Here is a 22,501-nt window from a genome sequence, read left to right on the forward strand (position 1 = left end):
TATTGAACTTGCAGTGCTTTATAAGCAAATCAAGTCTCTCAACAAACTCATCCATGGTCTCATCAGATAGCTGCCTTGCTTGGTTGAAAATGTACCTTTTATAGTAGACATTAAGCATTAAACTTGGCCTCCGAAGTGTTCTTGATTTCACTGTATGATATTTCACCAGCTTGTGCCATATTCTTATCACCTCTTTTACTCCATTACCTGCATGGTTCTTCAAGTATTTGAAGATTATTTTGTCATCTGCTTCTTCTATAGCATCTATGAAGTCATTGGACATTTCAAACTAGGCAGTCCAACTGGCGCCAATATTCTGCTTTTTTGGCAGTTACAAATGAAGGCAGTGGCTTCAGGAACACAATGGCATTCTATTTTGGACTGTTTCCTACTGACGTCAAGAGTATATGCTGTTTATGCAGCATTAGATCTTCAGCGTAACTTAGAACAGTGGCACCTTTGCAGGCATCAGCCTGAACACTTATGCTCGGGTCATTACACCCGAGCTACGGTCGGCGGATGCCACCTTCCTTTTCATGGTGAGTAATGATTTCTCTTCCTGCTTGTGCTCGTCACTGCTCTAGGGTTTATGGATTAAGTCTGTTTTGTATCAGTGCTGGCTCTGTGTTATGCTGTGGTGCAGTATCTCTTCTTTCGGTCTTATCAATAGATTTTCGGCAGGCTTACTGATTGCTCCTCAGTAGAGCCTTCACCTCATTTGAAGGCCTCTCAAACGCTAGAGTTGCGCTTTGACTCAACATTCTCCAACTGTAGGCCGCTTCTTGAGGCACACGTGGCAAGCACACGCAGTTTGCTGGACCATGGAAAATCCTAGGGAGATTAGTCTTGTAGCTTTGGGTGGCAGGTATTCCCCATCTCATTGCCATCTGTAGCGTCTTCCCCAGCTTGGGAGCATGTAACAGAGGGAAACATTCTTTACAATGAAACTTTTTCCACGCGGTACCTTTACAACACAGGAATTACAACGCAAGTCGTTACAACGACTTGCACTGGAGGGCGCTGTAGGATAGGGAATAGTTTAATTTACTATCCAAAACCTTCCCAACTATCCAGGGGGACTGGAGTTGGAATAGTAAATTAAACTATTCACTATCCAGCGCCCCCCAACGCAAGTCGTTGTAACGACTTGCGATGTAAAACCTGCGTTGTAAAGGCATGCCTGGAAAAAGCATGCGTTGTAACGACATACATCCGTAACAGACCACGCCACACACAGAATTCTGGTTTGCACATCTTTATTCGTCAGCATACAACCGTTAACTGAACACACTCCATCATAAACTTTATTAACCACACACATCAGATTATGAAACACTTGTAAGGAGTCTCCCGAGGGCCTCAAGAGTCTTAACCCACATAAACACAGGACACAACACTACAAAGATGCCTTTAAACTTAAGGTTGATGATGGGACAAATGGGAGTACTCCGAGCCCTTTTAAAAAAAAAATAGGCTAAAGCGCTTTATTTCGGAGTTCCCGGTATCCTGCACAATAAGTACTCTTCCTTGAGTTACTAATCTCAGGGTAATCGGTATCTTTGGGGGGGTTGGATGATTTAGAGAGGGATTACATGTGGGTCAGGTAAGAAATTAGAAATTATTGGGGGGATTGGTAACTCAGTTTCACGTTTTTACAACCACTGTTCACTCCTGTTTATTCATAGATCTGGGTGTGTTGATGCACACAGTTCATTCTACATGCGAGCACCTAATCACTGTGCCCATTGATTCATTGAGCAATAATTGATTTTAAAGAAAAAATTGTAATATGGAGGTTTATCCTATCACAATCTTGACATTGTTCTTGATGATGATTAAGGTTTCATTCATAAATACATTGATTACGTGTTTTTAACAGACATTTTAGGCTGCTATCACACAGGTAATTTAGAAGAGGAAGCCTGTAGGCAATACCACTGAGCGCACACATAACACATTAGATGTTGCGCACCTAAACATAAAATGCTGCCCCAAATATGGGGGCATCAATGTAGGGCTGCATCAGCATAGGGCACACCAACAGTGTGTGCCTGAGGACCACCAAAACTATGGTTTGAAAGGATTCTTAGGATCAGGGGGCCCACAAAATGTTTCCGACAACACAGAGGAACTCTTGGGGAGAAGTGGGCAAGCACCGCGAAAGCCAACAGGTTCTGCCTTTTTGCTGCGCAGCATTGGCAAAAATAAATGCATCAAATATTTTTTTAGGTGCCCCAGCCACTCCACCCCTGCTGGCACAACCCCGCCCGTAAGCCTGCCTGACAACAAAAAATATAAAATAATAATAACAAAGTGTTATCATTTTAATTTTTAGGTGATGGTGGTGCTACTCCGCCTTAGTGGAAGAGCAGCCACTAGTGCCTTGACAGAGTCAGAGCAGGTCTACATGAAGACACACATATTTAGAGGACAAATGATACCAATTTTACAGAACACTTGGGGCTTGGGTTTATTTGGAATTACTCAGGATAGAGCAGAGTTCCCAGTAAAAGAAAAACAGGGGGTAAGCAGAAAGTAGATTGTTGGACCCGGCCCATTAGGCAGGTTCACCCCTAGACTTTTTGCGTTTTCCTAGCCTATTTATGGAACCTGGTGTTGGTGATTTTAGGCCTCTGCGCACTTTTTCACTGTGGTACAGTGTAAAGTGCTTGAGCTCTCTGTGAATGAATGGTGAGTGACCTGCCCTCCCATAGGAATGAATGGGGAGTATGTATGCCCATGGTAGTTCCTGATGTGTGGGGAGTGCAGGGGCGAGTTTGGTATGTATCAACTCGTGAGAGTGAATGCTGCAAAATGATGTATGCGACATGGCTGTGTCTAGTCTAGAAGTCCTACTTTTGGAAGTTGGCATATTTGTGTAAGTTGGTGCTAGCGTGTGATTGGCTGGTGAGCCTGGCCCAGAGTGCATGGGCCTGCTTGTGGGTTGACTGTCTGGTTTGAGGATGACAGGGGCTGGAGAGCCCAGGAGGTTGTCTGAAGTCAGCCCATGGATGAAAGGCAGCATCTGCTGCCAGGGAAGTGGGAGGAGATGGCACCTGATAGTGAAGGGCTGTTCCTGTGTAACTACAAAGCTGGCTCCACCTCCCGCTGGGCGACTGACACCTCTGTCCCTGATACTGAAGGGGACTTCCCTCTAAACCAGTCCAGCTGGTTCTCACACTGCCTGCTTCAAAGGACTTCAAAGGTTTTGCACTGTATAAAAAGGGGTTGTATCCCCTTCCAAAATGTTCTTGTTTTCAACTTGAATCTGCCAGGGGCTGCTGCTGCTTGAGCTCAGGGGAATCCCTGGCTCTGCCCAGCCCTGGGCACCTGATGGACTTTCCTGGACTCCTGGGGGACCCCTCTGCCTTGCTGGGCTGATGGGGGGACTTTGCTTTGCCCCCTGGGACTCTCTGGACCTTCGTGCAGCATGGTGGAGCTGCATTTCTGGAAGGACCCTTTGTACTTTTTGTTCTAGCGCTTTGGGAGCGCTTTATTGCCCATAGCGCTTTCGAGCGCTTTATTTTTGATTCTAGCGCTGAGGAGCGCTTTGCCAGCCTGGCGAGTGCCCACCTCGCTTATTCTTACTTTTTAGCCAACTTCGGCTGCCCACGCCGGTATTGCCGATATTTTAAAATGCCTCCCCGCCTGCCTGCCTAAAGGAGAAGGGCCGCTGCGCTGCCCGCAGCGACCCGGAAGTGGATGGCCGGCCGGCCAATCCCAGCGCGGCCGGCCGGAAGTCCCGCCCCCGCAGCCCGAGAGGAGAGAAGCTGCCCGGGGGAGAGAAGAAGGACGAGTGATGGCGGCTGGTCTGCAGGGCTCCCGTGAGCGGAGGGAGCCGTGCAGCGAGAGGAGCGGCCGAGAGCGTCTGAGCGGCCTGAGGACGGAATCGGAGGGGGCGCGAGGCACATTTGTCGGTGCCTGCCCCCACCGCGAGGCTCCCCGGCGAGAGAGAGAGACCGGCAGCAACGAGAGCCCCGGTGAGTCTGGGCTGGAGTGGGGCAGAGCAGGGGAGGGGCGCCGGGACACGTTGTCGGTGTCCGCCCCTCCCCCGCAGTAGCGCGAGCTCGCGCTCGAGAGAGAAGCCACGAAGGCTTCAAGGGCGGCCCCAGATGGCAGTGGGCCGCCCCAACGTTACGCAGAGTGCAAGAAGGAAGCCATGAAGGCTTCATGGGCGGCCCCGGTTGGCAGTGGGTCGCCCCAACGTGCACGGAGCCCGGAGAGGCTCCCCGCCCCATTTATGTTTGTATTTCGTGCCCTGAGAGGCGCTGGGGGCATTCTATGAAGTGAATGGAGAGTCAGGGCGGCCCCGTTTGGCAGTGGGTCGCCCCAACGCTTTGAGAGAGCCTGTGTGGCTCAGAGGGGCCATATGTGTTTTTAAGAGCCTGTGTGGCTCCAACGTTTGACCAGTGTTGGCCAGAGCCTGTGTGGCTCCAACGTGCACAGTGTATGTGTTCTAGAGCCTGTGTGGCTCCAGCCTAGGCGCAGTTTGCTCCTAAGGGCCAGTGAGGGCCCTGGCGCAGTTCTTTTGTTCTCCAGGTGCCCAGCACTTAGTGGGCACCTGCCACGTTTAGGCTTTTTGAACTTTAAGACTGGCGCTGCATGGCAGCGCAACCCTGACACTGAGACTCAGGGCGTCTGAGCCCCAACAAGGCCCTTGGCCTAGGGACTGCCACAGGTGGTGGCTTATGGGAGTCTGCGCAATGGTATGGTTATTGCACCTCTGAATGTGATCTTTTGCATCATGTGTTATTCCTGCACCTCTGAAGGTTCTTAGGCCTCATGTGATTTTTGCGCTATTGCTTTACTCTTGACACCTCTGAATGTTTGATGCATTATGTGTCTTTCTTTTCATGCGCTGCACCTCTGAATGGTTAGTCATCATGTGTCTTCTTGCGCTGCACCCCTGAATGTATTTTATTGCATCATGTGCTCTATTCTTAACACCTCTGAATGTTTAGTCATCATGTGTTTCTCCTTATTACTCCTCTGAATGTGTTCATACATCATGGGTAAGGTGTTCTGGTTTATGCCCCTAAATGTGGTTATACTTAGGTGGTTGTCTTTTCTACTCCTCTGAATGTAGGTTTATTGCATCATGAGTAATGTATTCTTTCTTAGACCCCTAATGCTGTGTGATACTTAGGTGGTTCTTCTTTCTTAGTACAGGTGGTCCTAGTAAGGTCCTGGTTCCTGTTACCAGTGGTTACTGGTTGTTATCTTTGTGATTACCATTTTATGTTTTACTATTTCATTCTAGAAGTGATTTTATATTCTACATTTTATCTAGAAGTGCTATATCTGAATATGACAGTGGCCCTTGTGGCCCTGTCTTGTGTACATAATCCCTGTGAATATTGCCTGTGCCAGTTGGCACAATGTATATGTGTGATTTTATCTGATGTGTTTTTACAATACAAAAGTTATTTTTATAATAACCTTGTGTGGAGTCTCTTCTGTGGTGTGCCTAGTATGTTGTTGCTGTTGTGCGCTGGCGCAAATGCTTTACACATTGCCTCCGAGTTTAGCCTTACTGCTTGTGCCAAGCTACCAAAGGGGGTGAGCAGAGGTTATCTTGGCGTGTGACTTCCTTGCCCTGACTAGAATGGTGGTTTCTGCCTGGCTTTGGCGTCAGCCTTAGCCTACCAGAAATAGCCAGTTCCAACATAGATGAATTGTCTTTCAAAATGAATATGTGGGTCTCATAATATTATTTCACACTATCTAAGATAAAATACAGGGGCCAGAATATGTGTTATTTTCTCTGTCCACTCTCAATTGTATTTACAGAATTTCCTTAGCATGGACTAGGGCCATGCAACCAGTTGAGTGGCTTACATTTCTGTAGATTAAGAAAGTTAAATTATGATTCAAAGTGGAGACATTATTGATGCAGGAGAGCGGAGAGAACACAGTTCCTTTAGCAGAATTCAAAATTGAAATGGGAGTATTGGCGATAGCGAGGATTTGATGTTATCTAGAGGCATACAGAAAAGTGGAGTCAGAATGGTAGATTGGCTGGGATACATAGTTTTGCTGGTAGTGTCACTCTGAGTGCATCTGCTGAGGGAACGTGAAGAAGAGTACTGCTCTCATGGGTGGCTTAAGTTACAAAGTTGAGGTTTTTCTTACTTCTTCTGGGTCAAGTTAACATTGAGAAGCGCAACCTAGTTATTTAACCTACTTATTTCGTGCATGGATTTGTGATAGTGGCCTACTTTCAAATAAAAAGATGGGATTTTAAAAAGCATGCAAGGCCAAATTTTACTGGCTCAATTTGGAGTCATTCAGGCTATTACTCACTGACGAGGCCTAAGTAAGCCGAAACTGGTCAGTGTTACTTGTCTCCTTTCAACAAGGAAACTTGACCTGACAGTTTGCGCTGGACTGTTACTATTATAGTAGGATCAATGATTTGTATTTGGCTGGTCTCTGTTTAGAGGGGTACAAGGGGCAAAAAACTACTGTCTGAAATGCAGCATGAGTAGATGAGACTAAGTCCAGCATCTCTTTCACCACTTTGTTGTTTTTTAGTAGTGGCAATGGACACTGCATAATTCATTAAACACAAAGCGGATTTATACAGTCCAAATAGTTGGGCATATGTGGAGTCATACTTAGAAAGAAACAAACAAATGATTGGATGAGTGGATGGATGGGTTCATGGGTGCATGTATGCACAATATGGCAGGTTGGTTTGCATAGGTAGATTTCTTTAGCTGTGTTTGGAGCGGGGGTGGATGAGTCTCTAACTTGGTTGTGGATAGATGGATCGTAGATCAGGGATGGATATTCTTGTATAGTAAACATAGTGAGCTGAATCAGCTCAAACAGCCACAAAATGCATGATGTGCGGTGCCGTAGCAATTACAATATCCCTTTCTTCTGGTTGTTTTGCAGTGGTCAAACAGCAGGTGGAAATGGATTTGGGGGACCGTAGTGGGTGCCCTTAACCCCCGGTGCCAGAGACATAGGCACTGGGGGGCACCTTAGGTGGTAGTGCAGAGATATGCGTGGGGTGCCTGTTTGTCATGCGGCGGGTGTTGCAGAGTGTAGCACCCGCCGCAATACTAAACATGAGGAATGCAACCACCACGGTGGCGGTCGCATCATAATTGGCCCTGTGGGACCGCCGCCTTGTAGGCGGGCGGTCTCAAATACGATACGAATGCGGACAGAAGTCCATCTGCCATCGTAATGACCCCCTAAGTCTCCTAAAAATTCTCAAGTCTGCAACGTAAAAACCAAACAAGGAGAAAACCTTTTCAACACATGCTTTGCTGATGTCTCTTCAGATGTGGTTGAACTTGTTTCATTTCTGGAGAGAGCAAGATAAATAAGCATTTATTTAGATGACAAAGACTTTGGCATGATAAACACTGCAGAGTAATGTAATTTACCAATTTCTGTTTGGTAGGATTTGGATTTTAAAAATGCTGCTTGTTATCAGAAGATACTTATTTTTATACGTCTTGTGGTTTTCTTTGAATAAATGAGTAGGAGATGGGTGTTGGTTATTCGTGAAACTGCATTCAAAATCTTTAAATTTATCCTGAGTTGCTGTATTTGTGAGTTTGTTGTATCAGGAGGTTAAAATCTTGTGTCAGATGTCACAAAGTGCAACCTATATATACGTGTGGCCAGTTTGAAGTTTTGCAAACCAACTTATTTACGTATATGCTGGGTCACAAAATTCTGAATTACAGGGGGTTGCAATCTGAGATACTTCAGCAATATTTTTGAGGAAGGAGACAAATTGCAACTAACTCAAATTGGTGGCCGTCACAGAGATGGTGGGTTGCTGTGATTAGTAGACCACACTGTCTGTAACTGCTTTTAAATAAGTATTTTTTTCTAAATGCAACCTTTTCCCTTTAAGTAAAAGTGGGCCGCATTTAAAAAAAAGTTTTCAACTTTAAGAATGTTTACGAATAGACAGTGGTCCTCTAGACTACTGCCTACTCCCCAACAAACATTTTTTTTAAAACATTTTTACATACACAAATGAGACAGAAGGCCTGTTCTCTTTTGCAAATGGCTTACATCCCCATGTTGGGAGTCAATGAAAGTTCAATGTTTTTTGTGAGAGGATTTCGGTCACAAAACAGTGATATATACATTAGATAAATGCTAATTGGAATGGATGCAATAAACACGCCTGGTTCCAAACTGCAATTTGTTATGTGATTGGGTAAACTGTTACCGAACTGCAAAATGGATTTAGTACATTCCAAAAAGCCGTTTGGTGGTTGCAAACCCTTTGTACACCTGGTCCCTCGTGTTTTTTATGGCTGATGATGAGAACGATGAAGTAACTACAATGGTTGAAAATGTACTGCACATTTTCGGGATTTAAGTTGCTCCGACCGCAGGCCTAACTCTCGCTGCTAAGGAAATTGTGAGAGTGAAATAATTTATTAGAAAATAGGGCGTGGTTTAGTTAGCATAACTAAGTTAGGATAAAGATCAAGATTAATTCTTTCCTGCTCATCGACTCTCCTTAATTATTTAGGGTGAAGCTTCAACAATATCACAGTGCAAGTTTTAGGCAGGCAGCTTTAAACCAATTGGTCTTTGATTTGGCCAAGTCAAGTAAAATTCTAGAGGAGCCATAAGAAAGATCAAAGAGCTGTCTTGGTTTTGGAGATAGGCTCAGAATATTAACAATATTAATATTATTAACATTTTGACTCACTGTGTATTTGGGGCAGTGTTCTGCAGAGTTAGAATTAACAATGAAAAGTTATTAATATCTTATGAAGGCTTACGTTAAATTGTCATATGTGATTTCATAAGTTAAATGGTAATGAAGGCAGCACAAAAAGATGCTCTTTTCAAAAATTATAAAACATATGTTTAAGCTGACTGTTTATGTGTAAACTCTAAAGACAAATACAGATTGACAATACTGATCTGGGTAAGTGTAATTTACCATGATTTAAGAAACCTAAACCAATAAATTGTTTCTTGTTCACACTCAATTTGTAGCAATAAATTATGGGTAGCAAGATAGTAGGTCTTAGTAGACTTCTTTGTGATTATACAGACTTCTTTTTAGGTCTCTCTTGACAGAAGAGCTTCTGAAAGACATTATGTTGCAATACTCTAAAATATACACACAGAGAGCTTAGGCTCCAGTTAGAGGAGTATTACCCTCTCACCACATGCTCAGTTGCTTCCGGCAATGCTCGGTTGGGCGGGAGGTCAAGGGGGGAAAGAAGGCACGGGGTGAGCAGTCATAATAAAAATAAAATGTAACTAACCTTTAGGCCGAGTCCCGCTCCTTCTCTGCTCCTGTAGGCAGCCAGGCTCCCTCCCCTAAGCCAATCACCACACTGCAATGCAGCATGGTGATTGGTCTGAGCACTGTGACACAGCACTCAGCCAGTATCTGGAGGGGTGGGCATGTTCTCCATGCAGGGTCAGCCTGCATGGAGAAGGGTTAAATGTGCAGGACTTGTTTGGCTTGACCAAACAGTCATTGCGCACTCAGGAGTGGGCAAACGATCCCTCTCCAGCTCTGCTCCGTAAGCAGAACAGCCCAGCCCACCCACAAAAGAAGCATAAAATGTTAATTTGTTATTACCATTTTATGTTTTTGCTTCTCGCACTGCGAGAAAGCAGTGGGGAGACACTCCTCCGCCATAGTGGAGGAGCCGCCACTGCACATGCTACTGGTGGTATAACGTATCATTTTACCGTTTATGAAATGTTTGCACAATAATACATTGGGACTATTCCATATATGTAAAATACACTTAGTTTTCACACTTTCACGCTTTTATCTCATACATTCTATAGAAGCAGAAAGCAATCATTTAAAAAAAAAATAATAATTTGAGAGCACTCAAGTGTGAGCCTGGCTGTGAGATGGCCACCTAAATGTTTTTTTTCCCACAAAGGTCTGTCTCTTTATGTTATAATCCCCAACATTACCACCCCACTACTACCACACTTAAAACGAATATTACTACCACAGTTACCAGCACCTCCATTACTACCGCTATTACCATCACCATTATCAATGTGTTTATCGACACATTTACTACCATCACCACCCTTATCCCCAGCATAATTTCCCCTAAAATCATAGTTACAACATCATCACCGTCGACTACTACTTCCACAACCACCATTATCACCAACTCAGCCACCATCACCACTTCTATCAGGACAGCCACCAAAGCTTAAAGAGTTGGATTTAAGGAGCTTACACATGCAAATACGGGAATGAACAAATGTTGTTTGCAGCTCATTAAAGTTCGTATAACTCAAGTAGTTGAATAGGGCACACAACATTTCATAACAATCACTATATTAAAGAACGTAATAGTAAAATGAGCAAATTATATTTTATTTGTATTCTTTATACAGTGTTGGGGTTGTTTAAAAACAAATCACAGATATGGCTTTTGGCGCCAACTTTTTCTATGGTTTATTACCGCTAGAACAAACACCAACTAAAAGCCGCCACACGATGTCGCTGATGCTCCAAGAAGAATTCCCCACAGTAACCTGCAGTGCCGTTTAGGCAAGAAGACAATGTTTAATCAGACATGCCAACCCTCCCGATTCAGGCGTGAGACTACCGATTTCAAGGTTAGTCTCCCGCCTCCCGATTCCTGCAAGCAAAAACCCGATTCCTCTGGGGTTTTAGCTGACAGGGTTTGCTATTGTGTAAGGTGCTAATTCTTCCAGCAATATTCAGAGTGGCGATGCAGGGGCTCTAGAAGGGGGGAAAAACCAACAAAGCGTCATTAACAAGGCAATGGTCTTTTAAAGACGTGTGAAGTACTGGGGCGGCTGTGTGTGCGCGGGGAAGCTGTTACAGCCCGGGCTGCCACACAGGAGGGGGAGGAGGAGTGCATGCACTGACAGTCACCTGCCAGGCCAGTGCACAACACTTGTATCACCTTCTCTCTGCCTGCCATTGCGCTCCGTGCATCTGAAAGTTTAAAAAAACGTGCATTTACGTTTCAAATGTCCGATCCTGCAGCAGCCACTTTTAAAGCCCATACATGCCGTTAACCCGATTCAAGGCCCCATTCTCCCGATTTTTTTTTTTAATTCTCCCACTTTGCTCTTCTCAAATGTTGGCATGTATGTTTAATGTCGTAGGTGATTTTAACGCAGTAAAGTGGGTAGCTGTAGGTACGATTCTTAGTTTGTAGTTGAGCGGGAATTAAAGAGCGAAACAGGCGATTTCAATGATTTTTCCTGTTTGACGTTTCGTTTATGGATTAGGCTACCACTCTTCCTAAAGCCTTGGGTAAAACATGAGCACGTCACACGCCACGCAATATGCACGAATATGCCCCCCACCAGAGCAATTACCGACGGTTCATCCCCAGCTAGCGCTAGTGTCAGTCTGTGCGTTAACCCCCGCGAGCTCTACTATCGCCACCGGCTTACGGCGCCCAATTTACCTCACCATAAATAGCTCAATCTTTTCAATTAAAAACAGTCACGCAGCAATTGCTTGCTCTTCTGCGCCGCCAAACGACGTGGCTAACGATAGCCAGAGGGTCGTGACGGCGGCCATTTTAACCTTCTTATCCTAGTCATGAACATCACAAAATAAATCTCCTAATGGCAGGCGAACGGCTTTTCTGAATTCACTGTAAACTATGGAAAACTTGTCATGTATGAAAATAGTTTAGCTAAACCTGAGGTACTTCTCATACGTAAGTTTGGTTAAATTAAGGGTACTTAAAAAAATACATGCATGTTTTGGAGCAAATCATTCTGATTTCATTTCAATAGTCAAACTCACTTTTGTTCTGGCATCAATTTTGGCCCCTCTGTCCAACAGAAGCTTTACCATGTTGGCATTTCCTCTTTTTGAAGCCACATGTAAGGGAGTGATATCATTCTGCAAATAAAAAAGAAAACCATTTTTTAACGCATAAATTATCCTGTTTGCATGTGGATGATAGAGCACATAATTTTTCTGTACTCAGTATTACAATGGCAACATATTTTTATGTTGTAGATGGTGATTTGAGGCATGCCATATATAAATATAATGTATGACAGGCACAAGGGATTGCCCTATGCCCACTGTATGGCACGCTGGGATGCCGTACAACAGAACCATGACCTATAAAGCTGTGCATACATCAACTGTACTAGTAGTGTACACCTATGCAGCTCTGCACACTCTTGCACAAATATAAGCCTCCACAGTAAATTATTGCAACCCCCCCAAGAATATGACCCCCGATAGTCTGGATGTTCTCATTTCTCACACAAGAAGGGGGAAATTTAATGATTAGTACCTTTGTCCACAATCTTTGTCTTTAATGTAAGTAGTGTAGGCACGACGGGAAACAGCCTTTACGAGGTTTTTACCACATTGTGATTTTATCACACATTTTTAAGCATGCATGATTTTACAACGGATGACTTTACCATGCATTCAAGGTAGGTTGAGGAGTGTGGGGGTCTCCCCCGACAAATACATTGTTTTTAAATGAATAAACAATATGTGCTAATGGCATCTGTTGTAAAAACATACACATTGTTAAAACATGTGTGCTAAAAAATGTGTGCTTAAGTCTTGCGACCTACTTCCCTGCGTAGTTCCGTCATGCAACCGGCACGACACATGACCATATTCCCGACCCCACTGGGAGCATAGGCTGCAATTGCAGAGATTTACTGATCTGCTCTGGGTACTGTCGCATACAAATCAGGACTGCCCCATTTGAATAAGCTGGTATCCCAAAAGGCAGGGGCAAAGCGATCCTTCTAGTAATATCAAAATACAGTGAGTCAAAAGCAGATTGTACATTGAGTCATTTACTCAGACCATACAGTTTATATAGCATGGTCTGGTTTATAAAATTAATACTTAATACATTATTTTTTTCATAATTTATCGGCAGACAAATGGGTAGGTGCCATCAGAATCCATGAATACCAATAGCTACTCATTCACAAGTCTAATCCAATCAGTAAGAATATGACAAAAGACTAAGAGCCCAAATTACCCACACCCAATTCCGCAAGTTCTGGCACCACTTAGGAGATGTTATGTACAGCAATCGCCTTGGGTTTTAATACATTCCATTTTTCTGTCGTTATTGCACAAGACAATCCAATGTATCTGACTGTTTCTAGATCACGCAAATGTAAAAGGTAGTGGCAGGACAGCTCTTCTCCAAAATCACCTAAAAAGAAGCAGACGGGAAGGGGATGATGCATACATGCAATCAAACCATTAGCTACTATCTTAAGCCTGGCTTTCCCTTTGTCATTTCCTTGCTCTCACTTCCCTCTGCCGGTCACTGGCTCTTAGAAGTTCTGTTTGCATGTTGACTACTTCTAGAAAGGGAGGCATGTCTTAGTCATTTAGCAGAGCTAGAGGGTCTTCTAAATAAAGTGTGGATTCACTTCCAAAGCATTTTCAACGAACACATCTGGATTTCGTCTTTCGCACCTTGAAAACGCCACATTTGAGAAGATCCCTTCCAACCTCTTCCTAAATCTGGTGTGCTCCCAAATGTAAACAGATGCCTTTTTGAGCAATCACTCGCCATGATCCTGCCTCAAACCATAGCCAGGTTGTCGTTCTGCAAATCGCTCTGCGAGGCTACAGTCGCCAGGAATCTAGTACAGCAAAAAAATATCACTAGTCGAGTTTCTGACCAAGCAAGCACCAAAATTATCGCTCTGCATGTTACTTGCCAGACCTAAACTCGTTGGATTACATTGAAACTACAAAAGATTTCCTAATTAAGTTGTAGAACTAGCCATCCCACACCCCTCTCCATCAGAGGCATAGCTATCAATGGTGCACCATCTGCAGTGGGGCCCAAGGGCCCAATAAACTCTTATTACTGTAGATTTATTTACTACAAACACAACAGCCATTTCCCTTGTTTTTCCCAGGGCCCACGGGAAACTTGCTACGGCACTGCTTGCTACCTTCTCAGTTTCAACTCTAGACAAAGATTAATGTTTCAGGAAGGAAGGAATGATCTCTGTGACTGTGGAGTACTGTCATGGAGTTACACTCAACTGCAACTCCCGAGTGGGCCTTTCTGAACATCAGGCGTGACAGAGATGAAATGGAGTTGATTGTTTCATTTTCTAGATACTGCTATCCTTTTCATATTGCTTTGATTATTTTAAGAAAAAATCATTTCTGAGTCCTGCCTGCAAATAAGTTGCTTCTGAATTCATTTGGCCAATGGAAAAGGTATGCCACTTGCAAATCCTTCCACCTCAACTGCACTATTTGGCCAATAACAAATCATTCCCTTTTAAAGGAGTTATTTCCAGTCAAAAAACTTCAAGGTTGAATTCAAATGTGCGATTCTACAAGACTTTAACACGTTGATCTCTTGCCACTGTGGTGCCCATTTGACCAACTATCCAATGCTCAAATATCTTAGGAGTCCCACAGCTCTAACAGGCCACAACATTCTATTCATTAAATGTAAAGGACGGTATTTGAGCAATCAAGCTTGATTTGGTCTAATTATTTTTGATACATTTGTTCTTTATAAGTTACCCAGGGGTCACCAGGTCAGCAGAGCGGAAATGTGACTGGCTCTTTAGTCATAGCAAGCAAATTATTTACTTTACAGACTTCTTCACAAATGTGTGAGTCGAAGGAGGAGTAGGAAGAGTGCATTAAGTTTACCATGAGGAAATTACAGATATTTTATTTGACCATAACAACACTTCATGCACCTGATCCAGATAAAAAAAGATCTGAATGAGAACACTGGCCACAACCAAGGGGAAACGGGTTCAAACTTGATGTTATAAAAAGCCAAGGAGAAAAACTGGTGGAATATTACATTTGGATCCAAATTATGTGGGTGCATGCCAAATCTTGGGATCCTTAAGAAAACATTTGTGCACAACATAAGTTCACAACCTGTTACTATGAAGACCGTTCAAATTTGCTGCAAGGGGAACTTGGTGAGAATTAATTCTCTAGTTTTTAAGAAGTACCAAAGGAGTGTGTTGCTAGCCACAAGCTCATGACATGGGGACAACAAAAGTACAATTAGCTCTTTGTCTCAATGAAAGGCCTGAATCCTGAATTTTAAACATCTGTGCGGCAGACTGTTCCGGGTAGAGAGCACTGAGAGGTTAACACACTACAGGCTTTCATCAAGGGGCAGCAAAACATTCTCTCTCATAGGACTGGGCCCGCCAATTCTCTACCACCAGAAGCAAGCCTCTGCTCTATCAGGGAAAACCTTAAATCCCACTAACTGTAGGCACCTAGTTAAGATCCATGACGCGAGACCTATTACTTGTAGTGTGCATAATATAAATGTACTCATTTATTGATTAATTTATTCCTTGTTCGAGCGATTGACGTAACTACATAAAGGGGAGAATGTGGCAGACTTCTTGAATGATAAAGGACGGGATAAAAGAAATGGATCACCAAGTATACATCCATATTGAGATCAAGAACTCGTTATTGGTGATTAATATGGTTTCTTGTTAAAATGGTAGGAAATCCATGTTCATCACCTAAACAAAGATATTTTGCAGGTGGAGAGTGGGATAACTGAAATCACTTGGTTGACCCGGAACTCTCAGATGGAGAACTGCTCTACATTCTCATAAGATGGGCACTCAAATCAGCAGGCGCAATACTTCTTAATAAGAACAAATTTCAATGCATATGATTTGCCAAACATAAAGATAAACATTCCCAAGTTCATCGCTTATATAATTTCATATCCGAGTCTTACCCTTGCAGTGAAGTCCACAGCAGCACCTCGATTTAACAGCAGTGTGGCCACATTAATGTTCCCATAGTGAGCAGCTATGTGGAGCGGAGTGAACCCACTCTGAAACAGAAGATCCACAGACATGTCAATGACTTTAAACGCCAGGCGGACGCAAGACGCGCACTCTACAACACAAACAGAACTGACATAGTTAGCAAGCTTCTGCTCTAAGGCGGTGTTACATTATACTTCTCATTCGCAGAATAATCAGAAAAATGTCAGGACATGTCTAAAGAATTTGTAAGCTGACTATGTGAAGATGTAAGATATTACTGGGAGAGCGGACAACGGGTTGCTATTAATGTGGCATCACTATGCCAGCGATTGTCACTCTGTGCAATCATAATTAATACAACATGCATTAGTTTGGCCACTTCAGCAAAACTGACAGAGATGCTGAGTGTCAAAAACACTATACTACAGTTCAAACTGGATACATGCTTTCAGGAAACCACCATTGAGGAGGAACACCCACTAAATATGAAAAACTAAAAAAAATACAGGAGTGCCCAACCGGCATGACTTCTGCAGCCCAGAGGTTGAAACACCCAAGCACCAAGGGAGAACAAAAATATTGTGAGGCCAAAATAGCGAGAATTTAAGTGCATAAAAGTAATTTAAGTATAGATTTACTGGCCTTAGCTCTGCATCTAAATACCTATATATATATATATATATATATATATATATATATATATATATATATATATATATATATATATATATACACAAGGTACACATAAGGAGAGTTAAGTACAGGAAATCTATGCTTACCTTTATAAACGACCTAAATCCCACAAGGCAAAGGGTGCAACTACTACCCTCTCAGATGTACCCAGTGACATAGGGGGGCCACTGAGTGACATCAGGAATCCCCAACCGGGGATTGGTGGGGTGTGTCACTAAAAATTACCCGCATGGTGCCTCTGGCCCCTCCAGTCCGAGTGGTCCCACACCTCCTCAGGGGGTGTTATTAGCTCTGCCTGCGTGGGTTTCAATGCCACTAGGCTCCCATGTGCCTCAAACTTTGCCGGGGATGTTTGTGTTGCCGTTACCTCAAGCATTGTAGCCACAGGCCCTAGGGAGGACGTGCGGGTAGCTTAGGGTGTTTTGCATTATTTAGTAGGTGCTCATCTTTAATAATGGCTTTTTTTCTCTCATTCCCAGAGTACACGAATATTCTTTGTAAGCTACTCCTTCCATTGATTTATTTTAAAAAGAGGGTGAAATAAGTAGTGTACACTCCTCCAAGACGCACTAACACAAAGGTAAAGGTCTGAAGCTTCACCGGCCACAGAAGTGCTTTACAGTGATAGATGTCATTGTAGGGCACTTGGCATTAAGAGAGTACTGCACGCATAACTGATGGGAAAGAATATGTTGGCAGCTTTGAGAAGTGAATTTAGGGTCTGATTAAAGCACAGTTTTTTTTATTTCAATTGATGGCAAGAACAATACGTCATCTACTTATGCAGAATACTTTTCATTTATCAGACATTATATATGCCAGACGAATGGCTGGAGTTGCTGAAACTTTAGACATGCACAATTAATTATTCTTCAGACATTCTTGTCTGAAGATGAAATGCAAGGCAGGAACCCCCTTTTGGCATCACAAAAAGTGAATGCAAATGGAAGCCGCAGCTTCAAAGCCCATTTTTAAATCACTGATGGGTTTCTTTGAAGGATATGCCATATAGCAAGACTCTTCCATTCGCACCAGTCACACTTTCTTATATTCTGACAGATGCTCGCAGTTAGCAGAACCGCGCCTAATTAGAACGCCTCACTGCTCGCGCTCCTAAAACGTTATTTTTGCATTTACCCTGGTCTGGTGATCAAAAATGCTCACAACATGCAGCAGTTCACTCTGTTCACAAACCTGAACACCTTGGGGTCACCTGTTTTTGGATGCATTTACAAAATATTCAGGATGCCTTGTAGACATGCCAGCTTCAAGGGACCCTTTCAGGATGGGGCACAAAGACACTGTGCTGAAGTACCACTCTCAAGGTCATTTGTTTACAGTTATGCAAGAAGCCCACACAATTAGTCCTGAATGCACAGTGTGTCAGGGATGTCTGCAGCTTTCGTCTACTAAACTTACAAAAGTATTATCTTCTATGGCTCTCTTTGTCTGCAGTTTCTAAGAATGCTTGCTGTTACTTTTTTTAGGTTACCCTAATTTCAGCTGCAGAAAGCCCTGGTGAAACCACTCTGGCCTGTTCTAGCACATGCTACCTGTGTATCTAAAGCAGAGGGCTATCCTAAGGACAAGGCAAAGCAGAGGAGGTGGGAAGAGAATGATGCAGCAGCACTAGGCCGTGAGAGCGTGGGGTGGCACACGGTGCAGATACAGACATATACCTCTGTCGTTCTATTCACCATCATCTAGGTTAACACATTTGGAGGCAAAAGGGGGGAAAAATGTTTGGTTAGTTCATCACTGATGGCATGGGCGCAGAAAGCTTCATGGAGATAAGTGGTACATGACATGAATGATATGGGAAAAGCAAAACAGGCACAAGAAAGAAGATATTTTGAGAGGCCTTAAAACACATTTTCCACTAAAATTCCAGTACGATACTACTTAATAGGAAACATTGTGCCAGCAAAATCAAGCGTTTAGCCATGTGATTCCGTACATCTACAGATGTTTACGCTTTGAACTTTATGGGATTATGCTACAAAACTCAATTAATTGAAGCTTTTTCATATTTAACAGATAAATCAAATAGAGACAACTCTTTGGTTTTACTGTTACCAGATACAACAGTAATAACCGTTTTCAAGCCTCTAAAAGGAACCAATCTTAGATCTCCTTCAAGGGATTAAATCAACTTTGGTCATAGAGAGGCTACATAAACATCTTAAACAGGGTTTCCCACAAACTGCTGGGACAGCCTTATTTATTTTTTGTGGCAGGAGTACTTGGTTCTTGTGCATTTCCCCACGCTCAGACGCTGTTCCCAAATGTGTAACACAAGTGTCACAAGCCCCATGGGCAATTTGGTCAAACAAATACGTTTTAAAATGCAGCCCGCTCTACTATCAAAAGAAGCTTAAGCCATTCCCCAGTGGGAGCTCATATTTATGAGTTTCTTTATGAATCAAAAATTGGAACATTTCTGGTGCCTGTATCTTGGTGCCACCAAGATTAGACAAAATCGAATTTAATGAAGTGTGCTGCTTTCAAGCCAGGTCAGTTGGTAGTAGTGCAACCAACTGGGTGACTTAAAAGCATGTTGGCACTAAGATTTGCGGAAAAAGTGGTACAATAAATTTATCATCTATCATGCTCTCACCTCTTATAATCGTTGCAAACTGAAAAGTGACATGATTTGGCTTGAAATCACAAAAATGCCAAAATTCAGGCGGTACTACTTAGAGCTAGAGTTATTCTTGACAACTGGCTAGATGTTACAGGAAACTAAACATTGAGATCCAGCAGAAGCGGTAGACGTATTAACTCTTGTACACTATTCACACGAGTCCCAGGAGCAGTCCTTTCTTTCTGTCTCTGCGTCTGAGCTTAAGTAGTAAACACAGAACCTCTTAAAATTACATAACAAAAATAACATTTCTATTTAATTTTTTTTAGCAAAAGTGGTAGTTTTGGTCAATCAACCAAAATCAAACACTTTTTTCGTTACCATTTTATGAATACTTTGGGTCTCACTTTAATTTTACTTTGATCTGACAATTTGCAGGTCTATATTGCATGCAGAAATCAAACTAATTCAGTTTACAATGTTCACCCACTTTCTGTGTCAATCGAAAGTGCGGGGTGCATCAGCTTCAAATTAAAACAGTATATTTATTCTGAGGAGGAGGTTATTTATGTGGTATGAAATCTATCATGTTAGTGTCCACATATTTCAGATTCCACATGTAAGAAACGCTACTGTGCGTAGCTAGAAGCTGCCAGACCAACAGTGACTGTTAATCTGCCAGGGATAGTCTCACTAGGGCAGAAGCACAACATTGTTGGTCAGCTGCCCACTTCCTAAGCATCAGGGGCAAAGGAAGTGTGGCACTCTGAAATAGTATCACTGAACTACGGCTTTGGATCCACAGCCTTTGCAAATATTTATTTATTTGTTTTTGTATAGCGTGAACTTGACCCCAAGGTATCAGAGCGCCTTACAGACATTACTTCCACAGTCTGACGACTTCCTGAGGCCTTGGGCGGATTCCATAAAACCTCTAAATGTCTCTGGTATGTATACAGAGTGCATTGTGTGCTGACAACCCCAGGTTTGTGACAGGAACTAAAGCATCCTCACCTTTATGATAATAATGCTGATGAGCTCTTTAGTTACGCATTGTTCTCAATGGAAAAAAGGTCAGATGGCTAAGCAAAACAAGCATTTTACAGCCTTTGAACCCGACCTAGCGGACTCTACTGGCCGTTAAAGGCCCGCTCCAGCATCAAACAAGGGAACGGGCCTTTAATGGCCTTTAGAGCCCGCTAGGAGGGCTTTAAGGCTATTAGAACTTTTCACCCCTAGAGGGCAGAATGTTCTAATTACTAAAAACAAAGGTCTCTAGGTCCCGAAATGGGTTTAAATCTCCTCGAGCTCCCAGAGGTCTTTGTTCACAGCAGCAGCTGTGAACAAAAACAAAATTGGAATGTTGCTCTGTGGGCTTCTGATGGCCAGTAGAAGCCCCGAGCACTCCATTGCACTCAATTGAGTGCGCCACATTCCAATGTTCTCATATAGCCTTACAGCCCACCGTAGCGGGCTATACCGGCTATTAAAGGCCCACTCCAGTGACCTTTAACAAGGGAGTGGGACTTTAATAGCCGGTATAGCCCAGCAACGAAGGGCTATAAGGCTATTAGAACATTCTGCTACTAGAGGACAGAATGTTCAAACAGATAAAACAAAGGCCTCTCGAGCATGAGTGGATTGAAATCCCATCGGTCTCGAGAGGCATTTGTTCAAAAAACATTGGAATGTTGCTCTGCTGGCTTTTCCCGGCCCGTAGAAGCATGGAGCACTCCCTTGTCTAAAAGGGAGTGCTCCACATTCCAATGTTTTAATAATGGATGTAATGCATTTGTCTGACAACAATGTGAAATCATTTAGGGCATGTATTCCTTGCATCATGGATGGCCATACTGCTAAAGGGATACCGGACGTTAAACACGCAAAGACCATTTTATTGATAATAAGTTACAACAACTGTTTCTACTTTTGAAAGTTTTATGATTTTCACCTAAACTAGTCAGAAAATTACATTCTTTTGACTTTTAATCATGTCAAACGCAGTCCTACCCTCATCACCACTTTTCAGTCGACAACAGATAGGCATGTCCCGGACAATCTGATCCCAACTGGAAGCAGGTTGTCTATATTAGGATTGAAAGTTACCTACTTTTTAAACTTGTTTGTATGTATGTAGCGTCTTTTCACCATCACAATGATTAAATCCTCAAACAGAAACAAGATCCCCTAGCTTTCAAAGTTTTAGCAAGAAATGTGGGCTCATTTAAGCAGTCAGAACCAACTAGTATTTTTTCTTACCATTTTATGAAAACTGAGAGTCTTATCTTCATTTTACTTTGAATTGACAGTTTGCTGGTCTAGACTATATGAGGGAATCACACTAGTTTCAATTACAACGGACTTTGACTTACCTCTTTTTAGAACGATGATAAGCAACAAAGGGGGGATTTCAATTACTAACATTCAGAGGCAAATGGCTTCAGAGTTCATTTTTTAACAGGCCTTTCTGCACAACATTCATGGTCTTCTAATGGGCAAGGAACCTCAAGAGGTCCATCTTTTGTCAAATACAAACTTTATTTATGTAAGGCCTAATGCAACTTTTCTGTTTTTTGGCACGCTGTCAAGGTCTTTTCGTAATGACTAATTCATGCCTTCCTTTTCAACTTACCGTAACGAAATGACAGGCCGTTTAATAAGTAATGTACCTTTCAGAGGAGCATGCATGCTTGCTAAGACACTGCGGCATCCTGCCGAGCCCAGCAGCTCTGCTAAAAGACATCACCAACCTTCGACTCTACATCTGCATTGTGGTCGTTCTGCAGAAGCAGAGCGGCGGCCTTGGTGTCGTCCTTTCGCGCGGCGATGTGCAGGGCCGGAAGCCGGACTTTTCCCTTTGTATCATTCTCCAGCAAGAGGGACACCACCTGATCATGGCCTTGCTGAAGGGCGACCGCCAGTGGTGTGAATCCATCCTGCAAAAAACACATACAGATTTCAGTGTTAATTTCAGTGTCGGGCTCTACCCCCAAGACAAACCCAAGGTCTTCACTGATACAATGCCTTTGACATAAAAAGCCTCTAAGGGACATCTGACACAATGGAACAGCCTGGATGATAGTTATTTGGTTCACATCAGTGGTTAATTTGTGAAAATAAATAAGTGGCAGGGCCTATGTCAGGAGGTCAATACAGCTTGCACCACCCATTGCCCCTACCAGTGATAGTGCCTACACAACTACAAACCATCGCACTCCTACGAGTGGGACAACACCGATTATTCCAGGCCACAAAGCAGTAGGAATGGCTTAGGGCCTTAGTCAGTAGGTATTTTTAATGTAAATTGAATTAATAAACAACTGTTTTTATTCTCATCGTTAAATTAGACAAACAGTGCTATCTTGTGGCAGACTCTCACAAGTACCAGTGTTGACAATTAAATGTTGGTGCCAAGCACCAGAAACCCCTAGCTGAAAATAAGCACTAGGTTCGTAGCCTACCACA

General features: G+C 43.1%; 1 protein-coding gene across 9 annotated transcripts in view; it reads right to left on the reverse strand.

Annotated features, from left to right (window-relative positions):
- The window catches only part of ANK3 (ankyrin 3), a 2,005,091-nt gene that overhangs the window by 524,817 nt on the left and 1,457,773 nt on the right, over window positions 1-22,501 (reverse strand). For 6 of the 9 annotated variants that reach the window (XM_086921757.1, XM_086921756.1, XM_086921765.1 and 3 more), the window contains exons 6-8: window positions 21,787-21,972; window positions 15,726-15,824; window positions 11,774-11,872 (exon numbers count right to left, since the gene is read on the reverse strand). In XM_086921757.1, the coding sequence (XP_086777883.1) occupies window positions 11,774-11,872; window positions 15,726-15,824; window positions 21,787-21,972 (384 nt within the window). Of the gene's footprint in view, window positions 1-11,773; window positions 11,873-15,725; window positions 15,825-18,131; window positions 18,156-21,786; window positions 21,973-22,501 lie in introns of all 9 variants that reach the window. The other 3 variants (XM_086921764.1, XM_086921763.1, XM_086921762.1) reach the window with 1 other exon arrangement.

This window comes from Lissotriton vulgaris, chromosome 5, assembly GCF_964263255.1.
Source record: "Lissotriton vulgaris chromosome 5, aLisVul1.2, whole genome shotgun sequence".
Classification (NCBI taxonomy): Eukaryota; Metazoa; Chordata; class Amphibia; order Caudata; family Salamandridae; genus Lissotriton; species Lissotriton vulgaris.